Consider the following 21828-nt stretch of genomic DNA (forward strand, 5'->3'; position numbering starts at 1 on the left):
GGGGTAACAGGGAGCTAATGAATCAACAGAAAGATTACGGAGGGCAGGTTGTGGGTTACAAACTAAGTTCAGTTTGCCTTCAATTACAACAGCACCCATGCTCCTCGAGCCCAGAAAATTATTCTCTTTGTTAACTAGGCAAGTAATACTTATCTACTGTTTAAAAACTAGCTTCCCCCACAAAACTTACCCTCTCGCACACACCACCATTTTTAAAAATTATAAAACAAAGACCCAGTACAGTATTTTAGAATTGGACATTTTTTGTGAAGTCCATTGGCTTTTAGAGACTGCTGTAGTGTAGGTGTTTATATTAATTCATTTAATACAGGATGAAGGAAGTAGACCCAGTTAGGAAACCGAAACTGAAATGTTGGGAACTATCAACATACAATGTATTGATTGATTCCTTAACAGGTGCAGATTGCCTGATGGGTGTTTATTTGTTCTTCGTTGGCTTTTTTGATATAAAATACCGTGGGCAGTATCAGAAGTATGCGTTACTGTGGATGGAGAGTTTACAGTGCCGCCTCATGGGGTTCCTGGCCATGCTGTCCACCGAAGTCTCCGTCCTGCTGCTGACGTACTTGACTTTGGAGAAGTTTCTGGTCATTGTCTTTCCCTTCAGTAATATTCGTCCTGGAAAATGGCAGACCTCGGTCATCCTCATTTGCATCTGGATTATGGGATTTTTAATAGCTGTGATTCCGTTTTGGAATGAGGATTATTTTGGAAACTTTTATGGAAAAAATGGCGTGTGTTTCCCACTTTATTATGACCAAACAGAAGATATCGGAAGCAAAGGTTATTCTCTTGGAATTTTCCTAGGTAAATTATATTTTTCACTTTCTGGGCCAACATAATTTTGATAGAAATATCATATATTTCATCAACGGTGTTTTTGTCCTTTTCAGAAAGTAAATGAATATACTCAAGACTGTGTCCTTTTTTAAAGAAAAATTCTTACTGAGTATAGTTTTTATTAAACTTTTTATATAGAGATTTAGTATGGGAAACAAAAACATACTGTCAGGATCTCTGGATGATTTTTTATTATCTGTAAGACCCTTTGATTTTCACATTGTGACTATGAGCTGGAGGAAGTCTAGGTTAGTACCTTGACCTGTGACCCCATCAAGTTATCTGAACTCATTTTTTTTTTTTTTTACAATCTAGATATGAGTTAAGTAAATAATAATAATAAAATTCTGGAAACTCACTGACAGGAGATTATTGGAATGGAAATACCAAGAAGGTTTATTGCCTTTGGTAAATGCAGCTCTAAAATCAAAACTGGAAGAGTGCTTAATAAAACTGCTTTCAGTTTTTCTTAATTCCCTCTAATTTTTAAGAAAAGAAGACCCTACCTTCTCTGGAACAAAAGTGAATGAGAAGTGGAGCTCTTTAAGGTTAAAAAAAAAACCACACATTTGTTTTTGTCTAGTAGCTATCCCTGCTGTTTAAAATTAAGACGATTTCCATATCATTTCTTTAGAGCAGTGTTCTCATCTTAATTCCCCCTTCTCATCTTTTCCCCTAAGTGGTCGATAAGCTCTATCATCCTTTCTTTCTCATCAAATGTTTTTTTCATCAAAATATACCACTGCCTTCTATTTCTTCCAGTCTCTACCTACCATCACCTTCATGTGAAACCTCACTACCTCAATCTTGAAGGGCTTATTACATTAGCCCTTACTAGTCTTTTGGCCTCAGGGGCTTTCTCTCTTCTATTAACCTGTTCACTCCCTGAGTATCAAAAAGGCCTCAGCTCTGAGACCTTCAATGACTCCCTGCTACTGCCAAGGTCAAGTGTACATTAGTCACTTAAGATACTTCACAAAATCGCTCTAACCACCGGTCCAGCTCTTCTTCATGGATTCCTTTTCTTCCTCTGAGAAATATACCTTCTTAGCACCATTTCAATAATACTCTCCACATACGACCCCGTTCTATAGCTATTTTTTCGTGGACGTTGTAAGCTGTTCCTAGCATAGATGCACTTCATAGAGACCCCTCCTAACACACACACGCATTCCGCTCCATTCCATTCACTGATTCATCAATGATTTATTAAGCACCTGCTATAGGCCAGGCACTCTTTTGGACGCTGGAGACACAACAGATCAGCCCTCACAGACCTACCACCAGAAAGGAGGATGAAGACAAGTAAACACATTCTTATGTCACAAACTGACAAATGCCACGAAGGAGGAGAACTGGATGTTCTAGGAGGCCCCAAATCTGAGCACCGGGGAAAGCTTTCCAGTAGGAATGAATCCAAATCCTTAGGCCCAAAGGATAAGGAAGGATTAACCAAGTGAAGTCTGTTCCAGGAAAAAACATAGTGGCGGTAGAAGTCCAGAGCCAAGGAACAGGCCCAGATGAAAGGCCAAGAAGTTAGGTGTAGCTGGATCTTATAGTTAAGGAGAGTGGGGTAAGATAGCACCTGTGATGTATTCCAGGTAGATCAAGAGACGCACATGCACACACACACACACACACGCACACACACTCATCATCATCATCACCTATATACACTTGGCTTACCTGTGAGAAGAGTCCTAGAGCCTTTTTTTCTCTTTAAAGAATATACAAATACACAGTTTTGAAATCAATTCTTTATTTTAGAGTGGAATAAGATTTAGAGAGACGTTGCAAGGACAGTAGCTTCCATTTACCCCTCACCTAGTCTCCCCTATTGCTAACATCTCACATCCCTATGGTGCTTTCAGAACACACGATTTTAATCCTTCCTGTAAGTCTGTTTTCACAATTTGTATTATAGGATCATCGTTAAAAGTCATTACCTGTTATTCTTAACTAAAGTTTCTGACAAGAGGCCCAAGATAAACCAATTTTATAAAATTCTATTGAATGGCTTTGTTATGAGATTCTATGGAATGTGAAATGTTTTGGATGAAAACAACAGAACACTGGGAATTTATACAATTCTCCCCTAGACTTCACCCATCTTACACATAGTCTAGATTCAGATGAACATTTTTTAAACAACTTCGAAATCGTATGCATGTTTTATGCTCACAGTGAGGAATGTGATAATTACTCTTAGTATTTTTATTCCAGCAAGAATATAACAAAGTGACTAAGAAGTCAGCATTATAAGATAGTGATGTTAAGTGAGAAGTTGACCCTATAGTGAGAATATATTTGACCCTAAAAAATCATTCGTACAGTTGATTTTTTTTTATTTTTTCTTCTAAAACAAGTCTAAAGGGTTCTGAATTTTAAATTACTGTAAGCTCTCTGAAAAAAAAAAAAAACCCAAAAATGCATTCTTGTTCTATGTAATATTTTTACTTAAGACCAAAAACCATGGGAGATAATGTTTTTGAGGCTATTATCTTCTTGATATTCCAAGTCATCTTGTTCCTATTTATAAGATAAAGAAATGGGGTCATGTTTATTTTTTGAGATAATCAGATGATTACAGTAATCCCTTCAGATCTGAATTTGCGGGGACTGAAAAATGAAAATAGCTTTATTCTGGCTTTCAAAAAGCTAAAATTCACCTCATGCTACACCTAGATCTGAATTTCAGAGGCCTGAAACTCTTTATAAAGGGTTTGTGTGTTTCCAGTATCTTTTTGATCCGACCAACCCAATTCTTTTAGCTTGTTGCAGCTGAGAGCCTTGGATTCAGGGTTTTTAGCTGATCGCCACTGGACCTATACAAAAATATCCTTGGAAGTACAGCCTAAGGAGGCGCCATAATGAACATCTATGTAACACAACACTTTTACTGTTGATTTATACACCTGAGATGTTAAGAGCTGTGCTTTTCCCAACAGGTGTGAACTTGCTGGCTTTTCTCATCATTGTGTTTTCCTATATTATTATGTTCTGTTCCATTAAAAAAACTGCCTTGCAGACTTCGGAAGTGAGGAATCATGTTGGAAGAGAGGTGGCTGTTGCAAATCGTTTCTTTTTTATAGTGTTCTCTGATGCCATCTGCTGGATTCCTGTATTTGTAATTAAAATTCTCTCCCTCTTCCGGGTGGAAATACCAGGTCAGTCCCTTCTATTATTCCCAAGTACATTGTGCTTTCTTTAGCCCCTTGGCAAGACCAGAATACAGTGCCTTACATATAGTAAATTCTCTGTAAACACCTACAAACAACTATTATTTTCCTTAATATTTTATAGTCTGTATTCTAAGACAGTAACTGGGTAGTGGTGCAATCCAGACAAGGATGATAAGGAAACGGGACTGAGAAAAAAAAACGAACACTCAGCGTCTCGTTTCTATCTGAGCTAGACAGTGGCTCTTAACCAAGAGTACACATACAAAATCAAAATATACACAAGAAGCCCAGGTTCCACTCTGGGCTTCTGGATTTCATCTACAGGGACAAAGAGCTACACGCAGGTATTTTGGAAAAGTTCTCCATGTGCCCACGTGATTCAGAGGCACACACCCCTCCTTAAGAACCACCAGTTTATTTCACGGTCCTTGCCGTATGGTTGTCACTCTAGGCTCCGCTCTAGGGTGTTAGATGTTTGGTGGAATGGGGTCTCCCACCCACACCCCTAGTTCAACCAGAGGAAAAAAAAAACCTTTCATTAGTTAGGTTTTTGTGCGAACCCTGTTCCGGGACTTAGAAATCACGGTCATCGAGGGGCCACCTGAGCTTTGGCCTGACTCCCAGGGACACGGGGTTTCTACTTGGGGGGGGGGTGTGCTCATCCGGGGCAGAATTGTATCTGATCTGTTCATCTTGGCACCCCAGGGTCAAGCATGGGGTGGACGCTTCGGAAGCGCTTATAAAAGAGTGATGGATGTCCAGGAAACAAGCAGCCGTAATGATTTCTGTCCCTCTGGCGTGTGCATGGCAGTCATGGGAGGTCTTGTCAAGTGCCTCACTGCGAAACGGCACACAACACCCACAGCTTCCACTTAACCTGTCAGTTTAGACTGATCACAAGGCAGATGCTAGGTGTGAAAGTGCAGATCAGGAGAGACATCACAGCTGACTACTTGGGAACTTTCACTGAGTGGCGAGAGCAGATGCCTTAAGAATGCATGTGCCATTGCTTGGGGAGACTCAGCTGCATGTGACTGAGGAGCAGAATTACTTAAATATTAATGGTCACCGCTGAGGAACTTGATGAACCATCCAGTACGCGACAGCGTCCTGGACAGTTCTATTTTTACATCCTTGCATTCCGAATTCAACAGGACTAAAATGTCCGTGGGCCTCCATTGCTCATGGAATAAAATCCAAGTGCTGGGATCGGCATTAAAAATCACCTCCTACCCCGCCCTCGTGTATTCTGTCATCCAGGCTCCACTCTAGAGTGTTAGATGTTTGTTGGAATGGGGTCTCCCACCCACACCCCTAGTTCAACCAGAGAAAAAACACTTTCATTAGGTAGGATTTTATGTGAACTCCTTCCTGGGACTTAATAATCCATTCGAATTATTAGGATTTTTTCCCTTCTGTACCTTTTTGATGTCTTGACATTGCTGAAGATGTTTCCTCCACCTGGATTATGTTCTCAACCTGTAGGACTCTAGCTTCCTAAATACCCCTGCTCATCCTTCAAGATTCAATCCAAATACTCCCTCTCCCATGGTACCATTCTAGGTCTCTCTCCAACCCACACCCATCTAACCCAACTGCTTAAATGTCTGTGACATTTTGTTTGCACTTCACTTATTAACCTCATCCGAGCTGCCTCCCACCGGGGTTATTTTTTTTTTTTTTTTATGTGTTCATTGCTCCCTTCAGATTATAAGCTTCAGGATGATAGGGACCATATGTTGTTTACCTTTCCACAAGTGTTTTGTTTTTTTTTTTTTGCATAATGTTATTTAATAAATGCTTCTTTAATTAAAGGTGCTAAGCTGGTCCGAGAGTGGTGGAACAGGGTGGGAGGGGACTGTCTCATCAACCTCCCAAACTTCTCTTTCCACGCCTTTTGATGCCTTCTCCCACCCCAGGCACTTGCTTGTTTTTGATGTGGGAGGAGGCAGCCTTGTGTGGTGATAGAAGGACCAAGTGAGGCAGGAGTCCTGGGTTTCTGTCCTGATCCCGCCGCTGACCGGTTGAGGAACTGGAGGCAGATCACCTCACCTCGCCGAGATTGTTTTCATATGGCCTCTCAAATTCCTTCCAGTTTTCGTATTCTGTGAGCCTGTCAACTCCTTGAGGCTTTTCCTCTGTACTACTCTGCTTGGACTGCCATAACAGAGTAACACAAACTGGGTGGCTTAAGCAATAGAAATTTATTTTTTCACAGTTCTGGGGAGCTGGAAGTCCAGAATAAAGTGTCAGCAGATTTCTGCTGCAGCCTCCCTCTGGCCCTCCTGCCTTCTCACCCCAGCCTCATGTGGTCTTTCCTCTGTGCATGCACCCATAGTGTCTCTATGTGTATGAAAGTTTCCCTCTTCTAGGAACATCCGTTAGATTGGAATGAGGACCGATCTAAATTATTTTAACTTAATGGCAACTTTAGAAGGCCGTCTCCAAATGCAGTCACATTCTGAGGTCCAATACGTGGATTTTGGAGCACACAATTCAGCCCGTAACACTGTCTGATTTAGAGTCGGGGAGGTCTGGTGATCAAGATGTTTTGGTATCTGAGAGCCACAGGAGTAGTCATCATCCTTGGAGAGCCTACAGCATTCCAGATCATGATAGGAAACTAGAATGGGAAAAAAAAAAATGTTTCGTGACAAACTTATTTGGCCCACCCATCAGTCTTTCTCTACATTTATAGCTCAGTCCTTTGAGGTATGTCTTGAACACCTGGGTGGACCTAACAGAGTAGTCTTGACCGCATTTGACTAAGCCCCTTCTTGCTTGTCTGACTCCCCAAGTGTTGTAGGAAATGCTGTACTCATCCTGTCCTCTTCCCCCAAGAACTCTGGGGTGTGCCCCACCATGGCATGTCACTGACAGTACATGCGGTCAGCCCAAAAGATAAGCCAGCTTTAGCCCTCCTTTCTCAGAAGTCACCTGCTGACCTTACATTAGTGAGTCACCCTGAGACTGAATGGGAAGTCTCATTCCTGGTCACAATTTCCTCTGGGAACACAACAGACAAAAAGCCACTTGTTGTGTTCGGTTTGGTTTTGATTTCAATCATGCACTGTCCATACTATCTAATTTTTAAAAAATTCAAGACCCGTAATAGAGTATTATGGAACCTTAATAAATCTGAGTTATGCTAAATATAGCTATTTTTCTTCCATATTCTTTCCAGTTCAAAAAAATAAATAAGGACAAGAAAGAGAAGATAGGCTAGGAAAAGAGGAAGGCAAATACAGAAAAAAAGAGAAGGATAACAGGAAAGCAGGAAAAAGAGGAGGGGAGGTCAGATAAGCAGTCAGAAGAAATGGGAAAGAAAGAGAAGAAGAACAGAAAGGATGGAAGGAACAAAGCAGGGCGAAGAAGAACCAAGAACAATGTCTAAAGGATAAGAAAATTGTGAGATGGGGAGGGAAGAGGAGGAGACAAGGGAGAGTGACAGGGAATGTATCCTTGGACTTACCCTCCGGCTCTTCAACTGAGCTGGGAGTTCTTCACACTTTTGAAAGGGTAAGAGGAGGCAGCCTAGTGTGGTGGGGTCGCAGAATTGCAGGTGTTAGTGCTGAAGAGGGACGTCAGCAGAGCTGCCGACCGTGGCCCACCCAGCCCCCGACTTCGATCAAGTAAGTTATCATCAGCCCCTTTCACAGGTAGGGTAGTTGAGGTCCAGGGAGCTCAGGTGATTTGCCCACGGTCCCGTAGCTCAATGACCCTAAGAGCAGGCTGCGTGCAAGGGCGAAAACACACTTCATCCTCACCAAGTGCGTGATGTATTCGGGAAGGGCACAATCATCACAAACGTCTACTCACAAGGAAGTTTTGTGGCGTCTTTCCCTCCGTATTCTAATGAGCGTCTGTAAGGCTTCATACAGAAGGACTGATTGAGTTGGAAGATGTATTCTCCTTCGCTCGTCACATCTTCAGCCTCCACTCTGAAAAGGATGGTTGGACTACGAGGGCGGGACAGTTAGGCCTTGAGGAGCGAAGTTAAGACCGAGGTCCCATCTGAGCCCGGACCAGATATTTCCTGAACACTGATCTATTGATTAAGAAGTATTTTGTCATTTTCTTACATATCTATAAAGAAAAGCAGTAACGACAAGAAAAATACATCATATATATATATATATATACATATACACACACACACATATATACACTTACATCTATGAAGTGTTTTTTTTTTTAAATATATTTCCTCAGTTGGCCTCCCAACAACCTACCAAGTAGTTACTGAAATTCAAAAATTTCTGAATGGTGGGACCTTGAATTCATAGGTCCTCTGCTCCTCCAACAGAGAGGATCTCAATATGGTGAAAGAAAACTGTCATAGGAAGCCCTCCCCAAAGGAACATTGACTACAAACCGTTAGGCGCTATCTGTATCTGTTTAAAATTTCCGCTTCATGACATTTCCCACATTTCCTTTCCCTCTCCAGGCACAATCACCTCCTGGATAGTCATTTTCTTCCTTCCAGTAAACAGTGCCTTGAACCCCATCCTCTACACTCTCACAACCAGCTTTTTCAAAGACAAGCTGAAACAGCTGCTGCACAAACATCGGAGGAAATCCATTTTCAAAACGAAGAAAGAAAGTCTCTCGACATCCATTGTGTGGACGGATGACTCCTCCGCACTTAAACTTGGCGTTTTGAACAAGATAACCCTCGGGGATGGTATAGTGAAGCCAATTTCCTAGCAATGGTTTTGGACCCCCGGACTTCCAGGGGACTACCTGTAAGAAAAGGACAGCGTTCGAACATGCTACCTGCAGTGCTTTTCATCTCTCCCAACAGCAAACCTTTCTGCACAGAGAGCACAGCAGAGTGACTTCTGGCACTGCGTTCCGATGGCAGTTGTTCTACTTAGCCGTGCGAAGAACTGTACCTATGGGTTCTGCTCGCTCTCGGCATTTCGGAAATGCACTAGCGAAACCACGCATAGTAGGCTGATGGGCCGCCGATCCGCAGCTGGTCGACACTACCCCCCTGCAAGGGAACGCCCCGCACATTGGCGCTGCATGTCTGCTTCGGAGTTGAATTGCACCGTCCATAAAATAAAAACACTCATGACACCTCATTCCAGGGTGGCCATCGTCACGTGAACCTCACATCTCTCTCTTTGCTTTTTCCACGTCAAAGGAAATCATCAGCATCCTGCTGAACCGAGGGCAAAGGATTTCTGAGATGTTCGCCCGCCTCCAGCCTCGCCCTCTGCGCCGGTGGCGTAGAAACTTTGAAAGCACATCTTTACACGAGGCTGTTGCAGCCAACAAGACGGCAGAGAGACAGAGACTAAGCCTAGTACCATTCACCCTCTTGGCTGCTATTTAGTGTCAGCGGAGTTGAGATCGCAAATAAGATTATTTTTCTGGAGATTGCCCAGGCCACGAAGAAAAATTGGACACCCCAGCGGCCAAAACTACATTTTAATCTCTTTCAAGGGTAATTTCTTTCAAGTAGCATCCCTACGAAGTTCTGTCTTCATAAAACACACGGGTGAGATGTGTTAAAGGGGTTTAAGAATAGTGGTTTGATTGGGTCCGTTTGCTTACTCAGAGAGATTTCACTCAAAAAGGCCAGTAAGTTTGGACTTGAGTTTTGAAAATGTAAAGTACTTACCTGTGAAGGCCTGGATGTGTCGTTACCATGAAAGCTCATATGTGAAAAACAATCAGGTAAATAAAGTTATATTTTGCATTTGTCCATATTTTATTTTATGTTTGAAAAAGACTACAGAGCCCGTTTATTGACTATTACCATGTTTCTCCTGAGAGAGAGTATAGCCAGGAAACACAGCACCTCAGTCAACAAGCACATCTTATGTTTTTCTCTTACCCCTTTTTCCAAAGCATGAGGCAATAACTGAATGTCTTTACTGCTCTCTTCATTCTGAGTTCCTTTAATGAGCAGAATCTAAGCAGTTGACCAAGAACTCCAGATTACCTCCTATCATCTAATAGCATCCAGGAAAGAATCCCAGAGTTCACGTGTCACGGCAGTTCTGGTAATTTACTTGTTATTGCTTAATAGTGACTAAAACCATCGTTTCAACCAAGTGAAATATCTTTTGCATCAGTGAAATCTTTCTGAGGATTCTGCAGATAATGTTCCTCCCCATTAAGTAGGCTGCCCTTTTCCCTTATGGTTTCAAACTTTTCTCCATCTTGTCTCCTCACTATGATGAGTTACTTCCTGACATGTTTCCTGAATTTGCTGACATTTTATTAAACGCCCTCTGCCAGTCCTTGATCATCAGATGATTTATTTCCTAATACATTTCCCAACATCAGGAACATAAATAAGGACTAGACCCTGAGCCCAGGGTATTGCAATCTTAGCACAAATGTGTGTCTCCCTTTCTTGAAAAGCATGAGGGGTGGGCCATGAACCAAGCATCTGGGAACTGTGTTTGTGAATGCGCTCTTACTGTTAAGTAGTAGACACGAGAAACACAAGGTCAGGTGCATCAGGGAAGTTTTCACAGAAAAAAATTGAAACTATATATTGGTTACCAGCATGCTAATGGATAGTATAGAATTGAATTCTAATAGCTTAGTGATTTACGGCCTTATTCTGCACTGCTACATAAATAGAAACCTGTAAGAAATGTTTAATTTTAGCAAATAACAGTCTTTTATCTGGATTGAGTGAGGTCTTTTGTGTTGTTAGAATCATTTTCTAAACCCAATGTTTCTGTGTGGGTATGAAAATACTACTTCTGTTCTTTAATCACTTCCCATGACAACATGAGCAGCAAATAAACATGACTTGAGAACATAAGAGGCCATAGACTGTGCCATCTTTGAGTAAGAGGGAATGAGGGCAAATTACCCAATCCGCATCTCCATCATGTGCCTGTGTATTACTGACATCTGGTATTGAAATTAAAAATATATATATATATATTCTAAGAAATGAATATGGAACCTCAGATGAGCGTACCAAAAGGGGGTACGTGGTTTATCTGTGTTAGACATAGCTAAGCTCACTCATATCACTTTGTTTCATTCTTAAGGTTTATTTGTAATCAAAATTAAAATAGTTTATGCCCACTGCGGTTGCGGAAATAGACTCTGGTGACCAGGAGCTCTAAGTGGGGTTGCACATAGCTGAGCTTTAGCTCACAGGTAGTAGTTTCACACCTCACCATGTGCCTCAAAGCCTCAGCTCCATCCGGCCTAGTCTGTACAGCATCAGAGAGCCACAGAAGCAGAGCCATCACCCCAATGTTTTTCTCCTAAGGGTGACCTCGGTGCCAGATCAAATGGGTATTTGGTAACTTGCTATGCAGATACTCATGCTACATTTGCAAGAATTTATCTCACCCAATATGATTCTTCACTCTGCTTTACCATTCCCAAGTTGGGAAGCAATGCGAAGATCCAGAGAATGTACATGATAGAAATGAAAACTGGTGAAGTGTCACCAATCATATGCTCCCTATAATTTTACATATGCCCCCAAGGGAGGTCTGAAGTAAATGGATCTTCCAAAAGTAACAAGGGATACATGTAAGACATATTTCTTTTTAGTTTTTTCAATGTAGCGTAAATGGGCGTATGGTTCTATTTAATAAATAGCCTTAGGTAACTTTACTCAAGAAACAAAGCATGGAAGATAAATATTTGTATTTTCTTATTTCCTGAAAAAGAAAAAGAAAGAGTGATTGTAAAGATTTCTCCTTATATTAATCTGTTTATATGTCAGTTGTCTGATAGCCTGTCTATGAAAGACAGAAGATGCATTTCTAATAAAGATAATGTTTATTTCTGAACCAGAAACATAAAATGTAATCAGAATATTCTTTGTTGTTGTTGTTGTTGTTGTTGTTGTTTTGAGTATTCTTTTAAGTGGTTTTTCAGTAGGAGACCTTAAAGTCCTTGAGGTACACTTCCTAAAGCCCTATAAGCTGATTGAAACCTATACGAAATGTATTTCATTTAGAATAGTCTTCAGGATACTCTCCCCATGACACATATGGAAGAAATCAATTACAAATAAACAAAAAACAATAAGGCCCCCTGACAAAATTGCGGATCCAGGGATGGGTATCTCATGCCATCTCAGCGGTCTGGCCCCAGTCCATGGTGACACTTCTTATCGCTAGGACCTGAAAAAAGCATGACTATTTTGAGTCATAAGCTCACAACTAGTTTGGATACAAAAAGAGATTATTTCTGGACTGCCTGGGACCCCATAAAACTTTCACCTGTTTCCTGATTTTCTGAATTCATGATGTTAGAGTATTTGATTCAGTAATGATTTGCAATGGAAGCTATTATATACTTTCCTGCTACAGACAGTATATATTTAGGACAAAGAAATACAGAGTCAAAACCAGAAAGCTGGTGCCATAGTTCCAATTTGGTCATCAACTACTTATAAGTTCTCAGACAAATGCCTTTAAATCTCTTCCATTCTCTATAACTGGGCTTCCTTAGGACCATCACACAAACTGATGGCCTATCCCATTTGGGGGAAGATCTATAATGTGGATTAAACCTCTTCCTGAAGGTCCATGTGGATTAAAAATCCAAACGTTTACATAAAATTCAAGGATTATCCAATTCTCAGTTTCCCTGCGATATTACAAGGTCTCAGAAAGAATCAATTCATGGGTCAGTGCGATGTTCAGAAATCCTCTTCTGGCGAAAGCTTACAGGGCCCCCATTCTCTTATGGAAAGAACACTGAGGCAAAGCCTCAGACAGTGACTCTTTCCTAAGACGTGGAAGATTACAACAGTGTAGCAGTGAGTACAACTTAAAAATTAGGTGACCTAATGCTAGAAAAATCTAGGAATGCAGACAGTGATGTAATTAACAAGTAACCATTTTAATTGACTACAAGTCATAAACTGGTCTCTTCATGTAAGTGTATAAATAGATCTACTATCACCTACATTATTCTGGAAAACACATAAATGCACAGGTATGTCAAGCACTTATGACTGGGATTATACCCCATATACTGGGGGTAAAGTGTTGTTAGGGTAAAGACATAACAACATACCCAATTTCCCCACAGAACCAAAATACAACACGTCGTTCTTGACCCAGGATTGATCTCTGCCTCAAACCTTGCACCATCAGCCTTGAACTCCCTCCCTTTATCATCAACCTCTCTTCTCCACTGGCCCTTTCTGTTCAGCTCACAATGCTCCAATTTCTCATATCTAAGACCGACACTAGCATCTGTCTGTTTTTGCCTTCTCTTTATGACTAAACATTTAGAAAGGATGGTAAACTCTTTGTCACTGGTGCTTTGACTTCTCAACAACAGAATGCCTCTACCCTCACCACACCATGAAGGCACTGCTCCTTGAGGTCTTAATGATAACAGCCCAATGGACAGTTTCCTTTCTTTAACTATTTCATCTCTCTGAAGAATTTGTCACTGACAACCACTTCCTCTTCCAAATTCCTTTCTTAGAAGGAAGGACATCATTCTTTCCTATTCTACACTACTCCACTGGCTCTCCCTTCTCACATCTTTATGAGTTTCCTCTTCCTCCGCCTGCCCCCATAAACTTATAAATAAGTTTCTGGGGTCTTATTCTTGGCTTCCTGTTCTTTGTCCTCCTTAAATCCCTCCCAGGCTTCAATCTCTCCATGGCTGTCATAGATAAGTAAATTAATTTTTAAAGCTCACGTAAAAATAAACATAAAGAGGGGTGCCTGGGTGGTTCAGTCGGTTGAGCATCCAACTTTGGCTCAGGTCATGATCTCACGGTTCGTGAGTTTGAGCCCTGCATCAGGCTCTGTGCTGTCAGAGCCCACTTCAGATCCTCTGCCCCCACCCCCTACGCTTCCCTTGCTCACGCTCTCTCTAAAAAATAAAATATAAAAACAAATCTAAATACATAAATAACTAAATATAGAAGGGGCTTATTTTGATAGTTCTTATCATATCTTGACACTTTTTAATCTTCTCCACCATACAACTTTTGTTGAAATTTCTAACCTCCCTATTGAGAATCAGCTATTCTCTCAGGCTCATCCAAAAGTGATGCATTTTTACATGTTTAGCAAATGGGTTTGAAACCCACCAAAATCATTTGTTTGGAAGATTTTTAAGAGAAAATTCCATAAACTTAAACTCCATCAGTGGCCCAGGCTGGAGAGGGGAGAGGACGATTCTAGTGGCTCCGTATATAAATTTCTGCTCATTCCTCTATTTTCAGTCCAGGACCCATGCTTACATAAACTTCTTTCTTTTTCTTTATTTTTATTGGACAGCATCAGAATGTGCAGACATGTCCACTGAAAGTATGGAATCGAGAAAGGGATCTTAAGGAAAAGTTTTATGCACATCACTGAAGAGGCATTGGATGGGGTAGGGTGGAAACCTCAGATCACACGATAACCATCATAGAGACTGAACCAGTGATATTAATTGATTTACCTTTCCTGTTTTTATGTAGCTGGCAGTAGCCTTAGAGGTCAAGGGTTGTATCCTTTTGCTGCTTTGTAAACAGCAAATCCTTTTTGTCTTAGTTTTCCACTCTTCAGTGGCTTATATTTTCCTTTAAAAATGCTTGGTTCCTGGGGCACCTGGCTGGCTCAGTTGGTAGAGTGTGTAACTCTTGATTTTGGGGTTGTAGGTTTGAGCCCCACATTGGGTGTAGAGATTACTTAAAAATGAAATTTTAAAAAATGCTTCATTCCTCCCTTGATTTGAATTGTTCATTTCCACCTCTTCTATAGTATTGTTTAAAATAAAGAAAATCCTCAAACTTTTGTCCTGCATAGGGACTAAGTCTAAACCCACCATGCACGGAGTTTGATTTAGATTCACAACCATGTCTCTCCAGCCATTAGCCCTGCCCTTTGCTCGTTCACTGTGGATCATGGCCATCTTTGGATTCCTGCCATGCTCTTTGTCAGCTAATAAGAAAACAGTTGGACATAATGTATGCTTCTAAAATAATAGTTTTTTTTAAGGAAGTGAATCACTTTAGGAAATATACATCTAAATTTCTATTGCCATTCATTTATTCAGTCAGCAAATAGGCCTTGTGCAGCTACCTGAAGCTGCCACAATGCTGTCTGACAAGGTCATCTTCAAGAACAGGTAATTCACATTCCAATAAAATATGCTTGGCCAGACAACCGGGGGACTGCTTTAGAGTTGCCGTCAGAGATTAAGTCCCGTGGATGCATCGGTCTTATCACTTTTATCCACAGGACACTCCTTTTTACCACAATATCTTTTTCTTTCTACTTCTCTTCCTTTTTTCCTCTGTCAAACTTTTTGCTGACATTCATTGTTCTTTTTCTCTTGCTCTCTCACTCACTACACCTACACACACACATCCCTCCTTACCTCTCTCAAAATCTGCTTCTTTGCCTCCTCATTTCCATCCTTACTCTTAATATTCCTGGCTTTATGTCTGTCTGTCTTTCTCTCTCTCTCTCTCCTGGGGTAGGCAGTATTTGGAGAGGGGATATAAGGCCAGAGTGAGGCCCAAAGTGAGATGGGCTCTTCTGTTGAGCACATCAGGAAGCAGACTGACTAAGTTCATTTTTATGCTCGCAGCCGGCTGTAAGTACCCTAAGTCAATGGTAGGAGGTCTAATCATCTGGCCACGATCCTGTAGCAACAAATCATACTAGAAACATAACTGAACAGTTCTTTTCAGACTGCCAAATGCTTTCAGATAGGCTTTGTTAGAGGTCAAGCATTATTTATTCACAAGTGCATGCTTTTGCAGACATGTACATACACATAAACACCTTGCTATGTTGGAATTAATTCATTTGACAACCTCACCTCCTTGGAACATAACTAAGTTGAAAGAATAAACCCATTAATTTTTAAAGGCCTTTAAGAAACTCAAGATAAAACAGTTGCTACAGATTCATAAATTAAAGCACAAAAGTAGAATGGGGCATAGGCAAAAGCACCCAGCATCTCATTTGAGTTGTTCATTCATTCACAAATATAAATTTGGTGCCATTATGCCAGGCAATTCTAGGTAACAGAAGTCAGCAGTGAACACATGGACCAGAAAGTTGTGCCCGTCTTAATGGAGCTTACATTCTTGGGGGTTGGCGGGAGAAACACTAATAGAGGAAAATGAGCAGAATCTATAGTGTGCTAGAGGGTGAGAAATTCTGCAGGAAAAAATGAATAAATAAGGGAAGTGGATAACTTATTGCCAGAGGAGAGAAAATGGCAATGAAAGTCCTCATAAAAGGTGACATTTGAGTAAAATAGCCTGCCACTATTTCTCCTCAGTTTACTTATCTTTAAAATAGGGAAAATAAAGACTATCTCACAAAATTACTGAAAGCTTTAAATGAACAGATACATATTCTAGCACATAGCCTGAAATGTGTTAATTACTCAACAAGCAGTAGATTCATCTTACTCTCAAAATTTCACTCATCTCGGAGAGCTTTATATGTTCAGAATACATTTTCCTATAATTCACATATAATTTTAGCAGGATATATTTTCTTATTTCTAAACTCAGAGAAGACTATATGTATGTATATACGTGTATGTATATATGGGTGTGTATGAGTGTGTGCATGTGCGTGTCTTGGATATTCATGTGGATTTCCATTACAAATTTAGACTTCCTAAGATCTATGAACCCCAAAGCCAATAAATTTAGCCAAAAATTAATTCTAAGAGGATAATAAATAACCCTGAAATAACAGGAAGTGCCAAAAATAAACTTCTCTAAAACATCTATCCTAACTCAGTCCTCACAAACATCTCCAAAATGGCAGATTCTCATACAAGCCTTTATAGAAGTTCTACAGGTAATGTCTCACAAATGGTGAGCTCATAATCCCAAATTAATAAACCACAAGGAAACAATACACCAGAAATGGGGAACCAACGAAGCCACAAAGCTAAACAACAACAAAATTTCAGGTAATAGAATTATATGACAAAATCTATAAAGCACATTTTTAAAAATTATTCAAGAAGTAAAGAAATTGACACTATAAAATGTATAAGACCCTATGAAAAGGATCTTTTTTAATTTTAAATTTTTTTAGAGAGAGAAAGAGTGCTAGCAGGGGAGATGGACAGAGGGAGAGAAAGAACAGGAGAGAGAGAGAGAGAGAGAGAGAGAGAGAGAGAACCTTAAGCAGGCTCCATGCTCAAGGTGGAGCCCGATGCAGGGCTTGATCCCACAACCCTTGGATCATGACCTGAGTAGAAATCAAGAGCTGGACACTCAGTTGACTGAGTCACCCAGGCACCCCTGAAAAGTACCTTTAAAAACAGAACTTTTTGAATTAAAATGTATTCATTAAAATTAGAAACTCCATGGAGAGTTTATTTTTTTTCTTTTATCTATCTGCTTTATTTATTTATTTATTTATTTATTTAGTTTTAAAATATGAAGTCTATTGTCAAATTGGTTTCCATACAACACCCAGTGCTCATCCCAACAGGTGCCCTCCTCAATACCATCACCCATCGTCCCCTCCTTCCCACCACCCATCAACCCTCAGTTTGTTCTCAGTTTTTAAGAGTCTCTAATGTTTTGGCTCCCTCCCTCTCTAACCTCTTTTTTTTTTCTTCCCCTCCCCCATGGTCTTCTGTTAAGTTTCTCAGGATCCACATAAGAGTGAAAACATATGGTATCTGTCTTTCTCTGTATGACTTATTTCACTTAGCATAACCCTCTCCAGTTCCATCCACGTTGCCTCAAAAGGCCATATTTCATTCTTTCTCATTGCCACGTAGTATTCCATTGTGTATATAAACCACAATTTCTTTATCCATTCATCAGTTGATGGAAAACAGTGTGGAGGTTCCTCAAAAAACTAAAAATAGACCTACCCTATGACCCAGCAATAGCACTGCTAGGCATTTACCCAAGGGATACAGGAGTGCTGATGCATAAGGGCATGAGTACCCCAATGTTTATAGCAGCACTTTCAACAATAGCCAAATTATGGAAAGAGCCTAAATGTCCATGGATTGTTTCAAGATCAGATTCTGTACAGCTGAAGAGAAAACTATTGAACTAGAAGTTAGAACTGAGAGGGGCGCCTGGGTGGCGCAGTCGGTTAAGCATCCGACTTCAGGCAGGTCACGATCTCGCGGTCCGTGAGTTCGAGCCCCGCGTCAGGCTCTGGGCTGATGGCTCGGAGCCTGGAGCCGGTTTCCGATTCTGTGTCTCCCTCTCTCTCTGCCCCTCCCCCGTTCATGCTCTGTCTCTCTCTGTCCCAAAAATAAATAAACGTTGAAAAAAAAAATTAAAAATAAAAAAGAAGTTAGAACTGAGGAAAGCGCAGAAAATGGAGAGAGATTTTAAAAATGTGTAAATTACGATCAAGATTTAGGAGTTACAGAGGATAGTATAAGAAGGTCAAATGCACATTTAAAAGGAGTCCCAGAGGGGTGCCTGGGTGGCTCAGTTGGCTAAGCATCCAACTTTTGATTTCAGCTCAGGTCATGATCGCAGGGTGATGGGATCAAGCCTTGCATCAGGCTCCATGCTGAGCATAGGGTCTGCTTAAGATTGTCTCTCTCTCTCCCTCTGCCCCTCTCTCCAGTTCGTGTGCTCTCATTCTCTCTCAAAAAAATTAAAATTAAAAAAAAAATTAAAAAAAAAATTAAAAAGGAGTCCCAGATTCTGGGGATCTAATGTACAGCATGGTCATTCTACTTAATACTGTACTCTATAACACGAAATTTGTTAAGAGACTAGATCTTAAGTGTTTTCACCACCCAAATAACTGTAAAAAAGTAACTAAGTGAGGTGATGGATGTGTTAATTAATTTGATTGCAGTGATCATTTTACAATGTAAGCAATATAAAATCACCACATCATATATTTTTTAAAACATACTATTTTATTTGTAAATTAGACCTCAATAAACCTGGAGGAAAAATTTTTAAATAAAATAAAGGAGTCCCAGCTAGAAAGAACAGGAAGGATGGAAAAGAAGCACTGTTCCAACAAATGATGGCTCAGATAGCAAACAACATATGCAAAGATGCTCTGCATCATATACCATCAGGGAAATGAAATTAAAGCAACAATGAAATATCAATACACACCTGTTAGGGTGGCCCAAATCTGGACTACTGACAACATCAAATGCAGGCAACGATGTGAGCAACAGGAACCCCCATTCATTACTGATGGGAATGCAGAATGGTACAGCCACTTTGGAAGATGGTTCAGTGATTTCTTACAAAACCAAACATACTCTTTCCACATGATCCAGCCATTGTGCTCCTTGGTATTTACCCGCAGAAACTGAAAACATACACCCACACATCCACATGGATGTCTACAGCAGATTTATTCATAATTGCCAGAGCTTGGGAGCAACTAAAATGTCCTTTTGTAGGTGAAAGGATAAATAAGCTGTAGTACATCCAGACAATGGAATATTGTTCGGCACTAAAGAGAAATGAGCTATAGAGCTGTGAAAAGACATGGAGGAAACTTAAATGCATATCACTAGGTGAAAGAAGCCAATGTGAAAAAGTTACATACAGTAGGATTACAACTATTTGACATTCTGGAAAAGACAAAACCATGAACGTAGTGAAAAGATCAGGGGTACAGGGGCAGGGAGCAAGAGAGATGAATAGGTGGAGTCCAGAGGATTTTTACAGCAGTAAACATACTCTGTATAATATTGCATTGATAAATATATGTCATTATTCATTTGTCTAAACTCATAGAATATACAGCACCAAGAGTGAGCCATAATGTATTCTGTGAACATTGGGTGATCATGATATGTCACTGTAGGTTCATCAACTATAATAAATGTACTACTCTGGGGGGATGTTACTGGGGGGACCATTCATATGTGGGATCAGGAAGTATATGAGAATTCTGTGTAATTTCCATTCAACTTTCCTATGGACCTTAAACTGTTCTAAAAATAAATAAGTAAAGACTTAATCTAAAAAGATAATAATAATTTTTTTAATGTTTATTTATTTTTGACAGAGAGAGGGAGACAGAGCATGAGCAGGGGAGGGGCAGAGAGAGAGGGAGACACAGAATCTGAAGCAGACTCCAGGCTCTGAGCTGTCAGCCCAGAGCCCAACGCGGGGCTCGAACTCACAGACTGTGAGATCATGACCTGACCTGAAGTCGGACGTTCAACCGACTGAGCCACCCAGGCGCCCCTAAAAAGGTAATAATAAAAAAATGAGTTTACAGACCTGGAGAACGTCTTTGTAAATCATGCAAATTATAAATATATATTATTTGGAAATTAATAGGAATAAGACAAACAGACCAAAAAAAATTTTAATGGACCAAGGATTTGAATCAACAATTCACAGAAGAAAACCAAGTGGTCAGTAAGTATGAAAAACAAACAAACAAATATAAACTTACATTATTAATCAGCTAAATGCAATTTAACACAAAAGTGAAGTACTGGTTTACATGGTGAAATTAATAAAAGTAAACTGAGTTTTCAAAGATGTAGTGAAAACAAAATCTTTTGCATTGCTGGCTGGGAGCATAAATTATCACAATCAGTTTTGAAAATGATTTGACACTTTAGTACAGTTAAATGTGCGCATAATAGTAAAAGGCATACCCTGTTGGACATACATCTCATATGCCTCCCCAAATTCTCCTGCATCATCTGCGCCAACTCAGTTACCATCACTGCAACCAGCTCGAGAAAGGTCTATGAAGCTCTCCTACCTGGCGCTGGCCAGCCAGACATCAAAGTCCCTGGCTCTTCCCATCACTTACTACTCAGGAAGAAGCATTGGGCTACAGAGGGGTGAGAAGTGGGGAGGGGGAATAGCTTGTCTGGCAGCTATTAAAGACGCCATGTAATATAATCTGAAAGTGCAGTGTGCTTTACTTCCCTTGAAATGAACTTTGTTCAGAGGAGAGAGAAGGGAAATCGGAGCCAACAAATCAGTCTCCTCTTTTCCTCCTCCTGTGGGCTGTTCCTAGCAATAGTATTCCCTATAGCCTATCTAGAGCAGTCATGTGGCCAAGTGGGCCCAGCTGCCCAGCCACCAGCTGTATCTTTTCTTGACTTGCATTTGCTTCTCGTCCTTCCCTGTCTTGCTTCCTGCTTCCCTCAGCCTCACTGCTCTAGGCCTGGCTTCCTAATAAGGCATTAGCACCTAAGCGCGCTGCCTCAGGCCTTGATTATTTAAGGATTCCAGGCTAAGATATCCTATAACCCAACAATTCAACCACTAGAAAGATGTTCACCCCAGAGAAACCCTTGCATATGTGCACAGAGAGATAAATACAAATATGTTCAATGCCTTACCGTTTGTAACAGGGCAAAGGGGAAACATCCTAAGTTTCATACAATAGAAGAATGGATAAATAAACTATGTTTTATTCAGTCAATTATCAAACAACAGTGAACATGATCTCATGCATCGAAATAGAGAAATGTCAAAAACATAACGTTGGCTAAAAAAGACAAGTTTGAAAGGTTGTGTCTACTGTATCATTTATGCAAAATTTTGATCCCATATATATCCCATATATATCCTGAAGCAAATATAACTGATGTGATTATCAGTTTAATTTTGCCAGTATGTCCATGTTATCTGTTATAAGAATTCATGAACATTTCCGTGGTGCAAATACCTTTTCGAATTAAAATGTACATGGCTCAAGCCCTCATTCTACCTATCATAGCACAGAGTGTGAAGAAGTCTCTTCCAGGTTTCTTCAAATTTTCATGGAATTTATGATTGGCTAAGTCAGTTCCTGTTCTGTGAGTATTTTTCCCTTCTCCCCTGATCCCCAGCTCTGAGCCTCCTCTGACTTTGAACGCCTGGACC

At 40.4% G+C, this 21828-nt stretch overlaps 1 protein-coding gene across 1 annotated transcript in view; it reads left to right on the top strand.

Moving 5' to 3' along the window:
* RXFP2 (relaxin family peptide receptor 2) overlaps positions 1 to 10390 on the top strand; it is a 242618-nt gene extending 232228 nt beyond the window's left edge. The window contains exons 17-19 of the mRNA XM_040447939.1: positions 418 to 828; positions 3810 to 4028; positions 8491 to 10390. Of these exons, the coding sequence (XP_040303873.1) occupies positions 418 to 828; positions 3810 to 4028; positions 8491 to 8750 (890 nt within the window). The 3' untranslated portion in view covers positions 8751 to 10390. The remainder of the gene's footprint in view (positions 1 to 417; positions 829 to 3809; positions 4029 to 8490) is intronic.
* The last annotated feature ends 11438 nt before the right edge of the window (positions 10391 to 21828 follow it).

The sequence above is a fragment of the Herpailurus yagouaroundi genome, unplaced genomic scaffold (assembly GCF_014898765.1).
Source record: "Herpailurus yagouaroundi ecotype Mexico unplaced genomic scaffold, PumYag 197, whole genome shotgun sequence".
Lineage (NCBI taxonomy): Eukaryota > Metazoa > Chordata > Mammalia > Carnivora > Felidae > Herpailurus > Herpailurus yagouaroundi.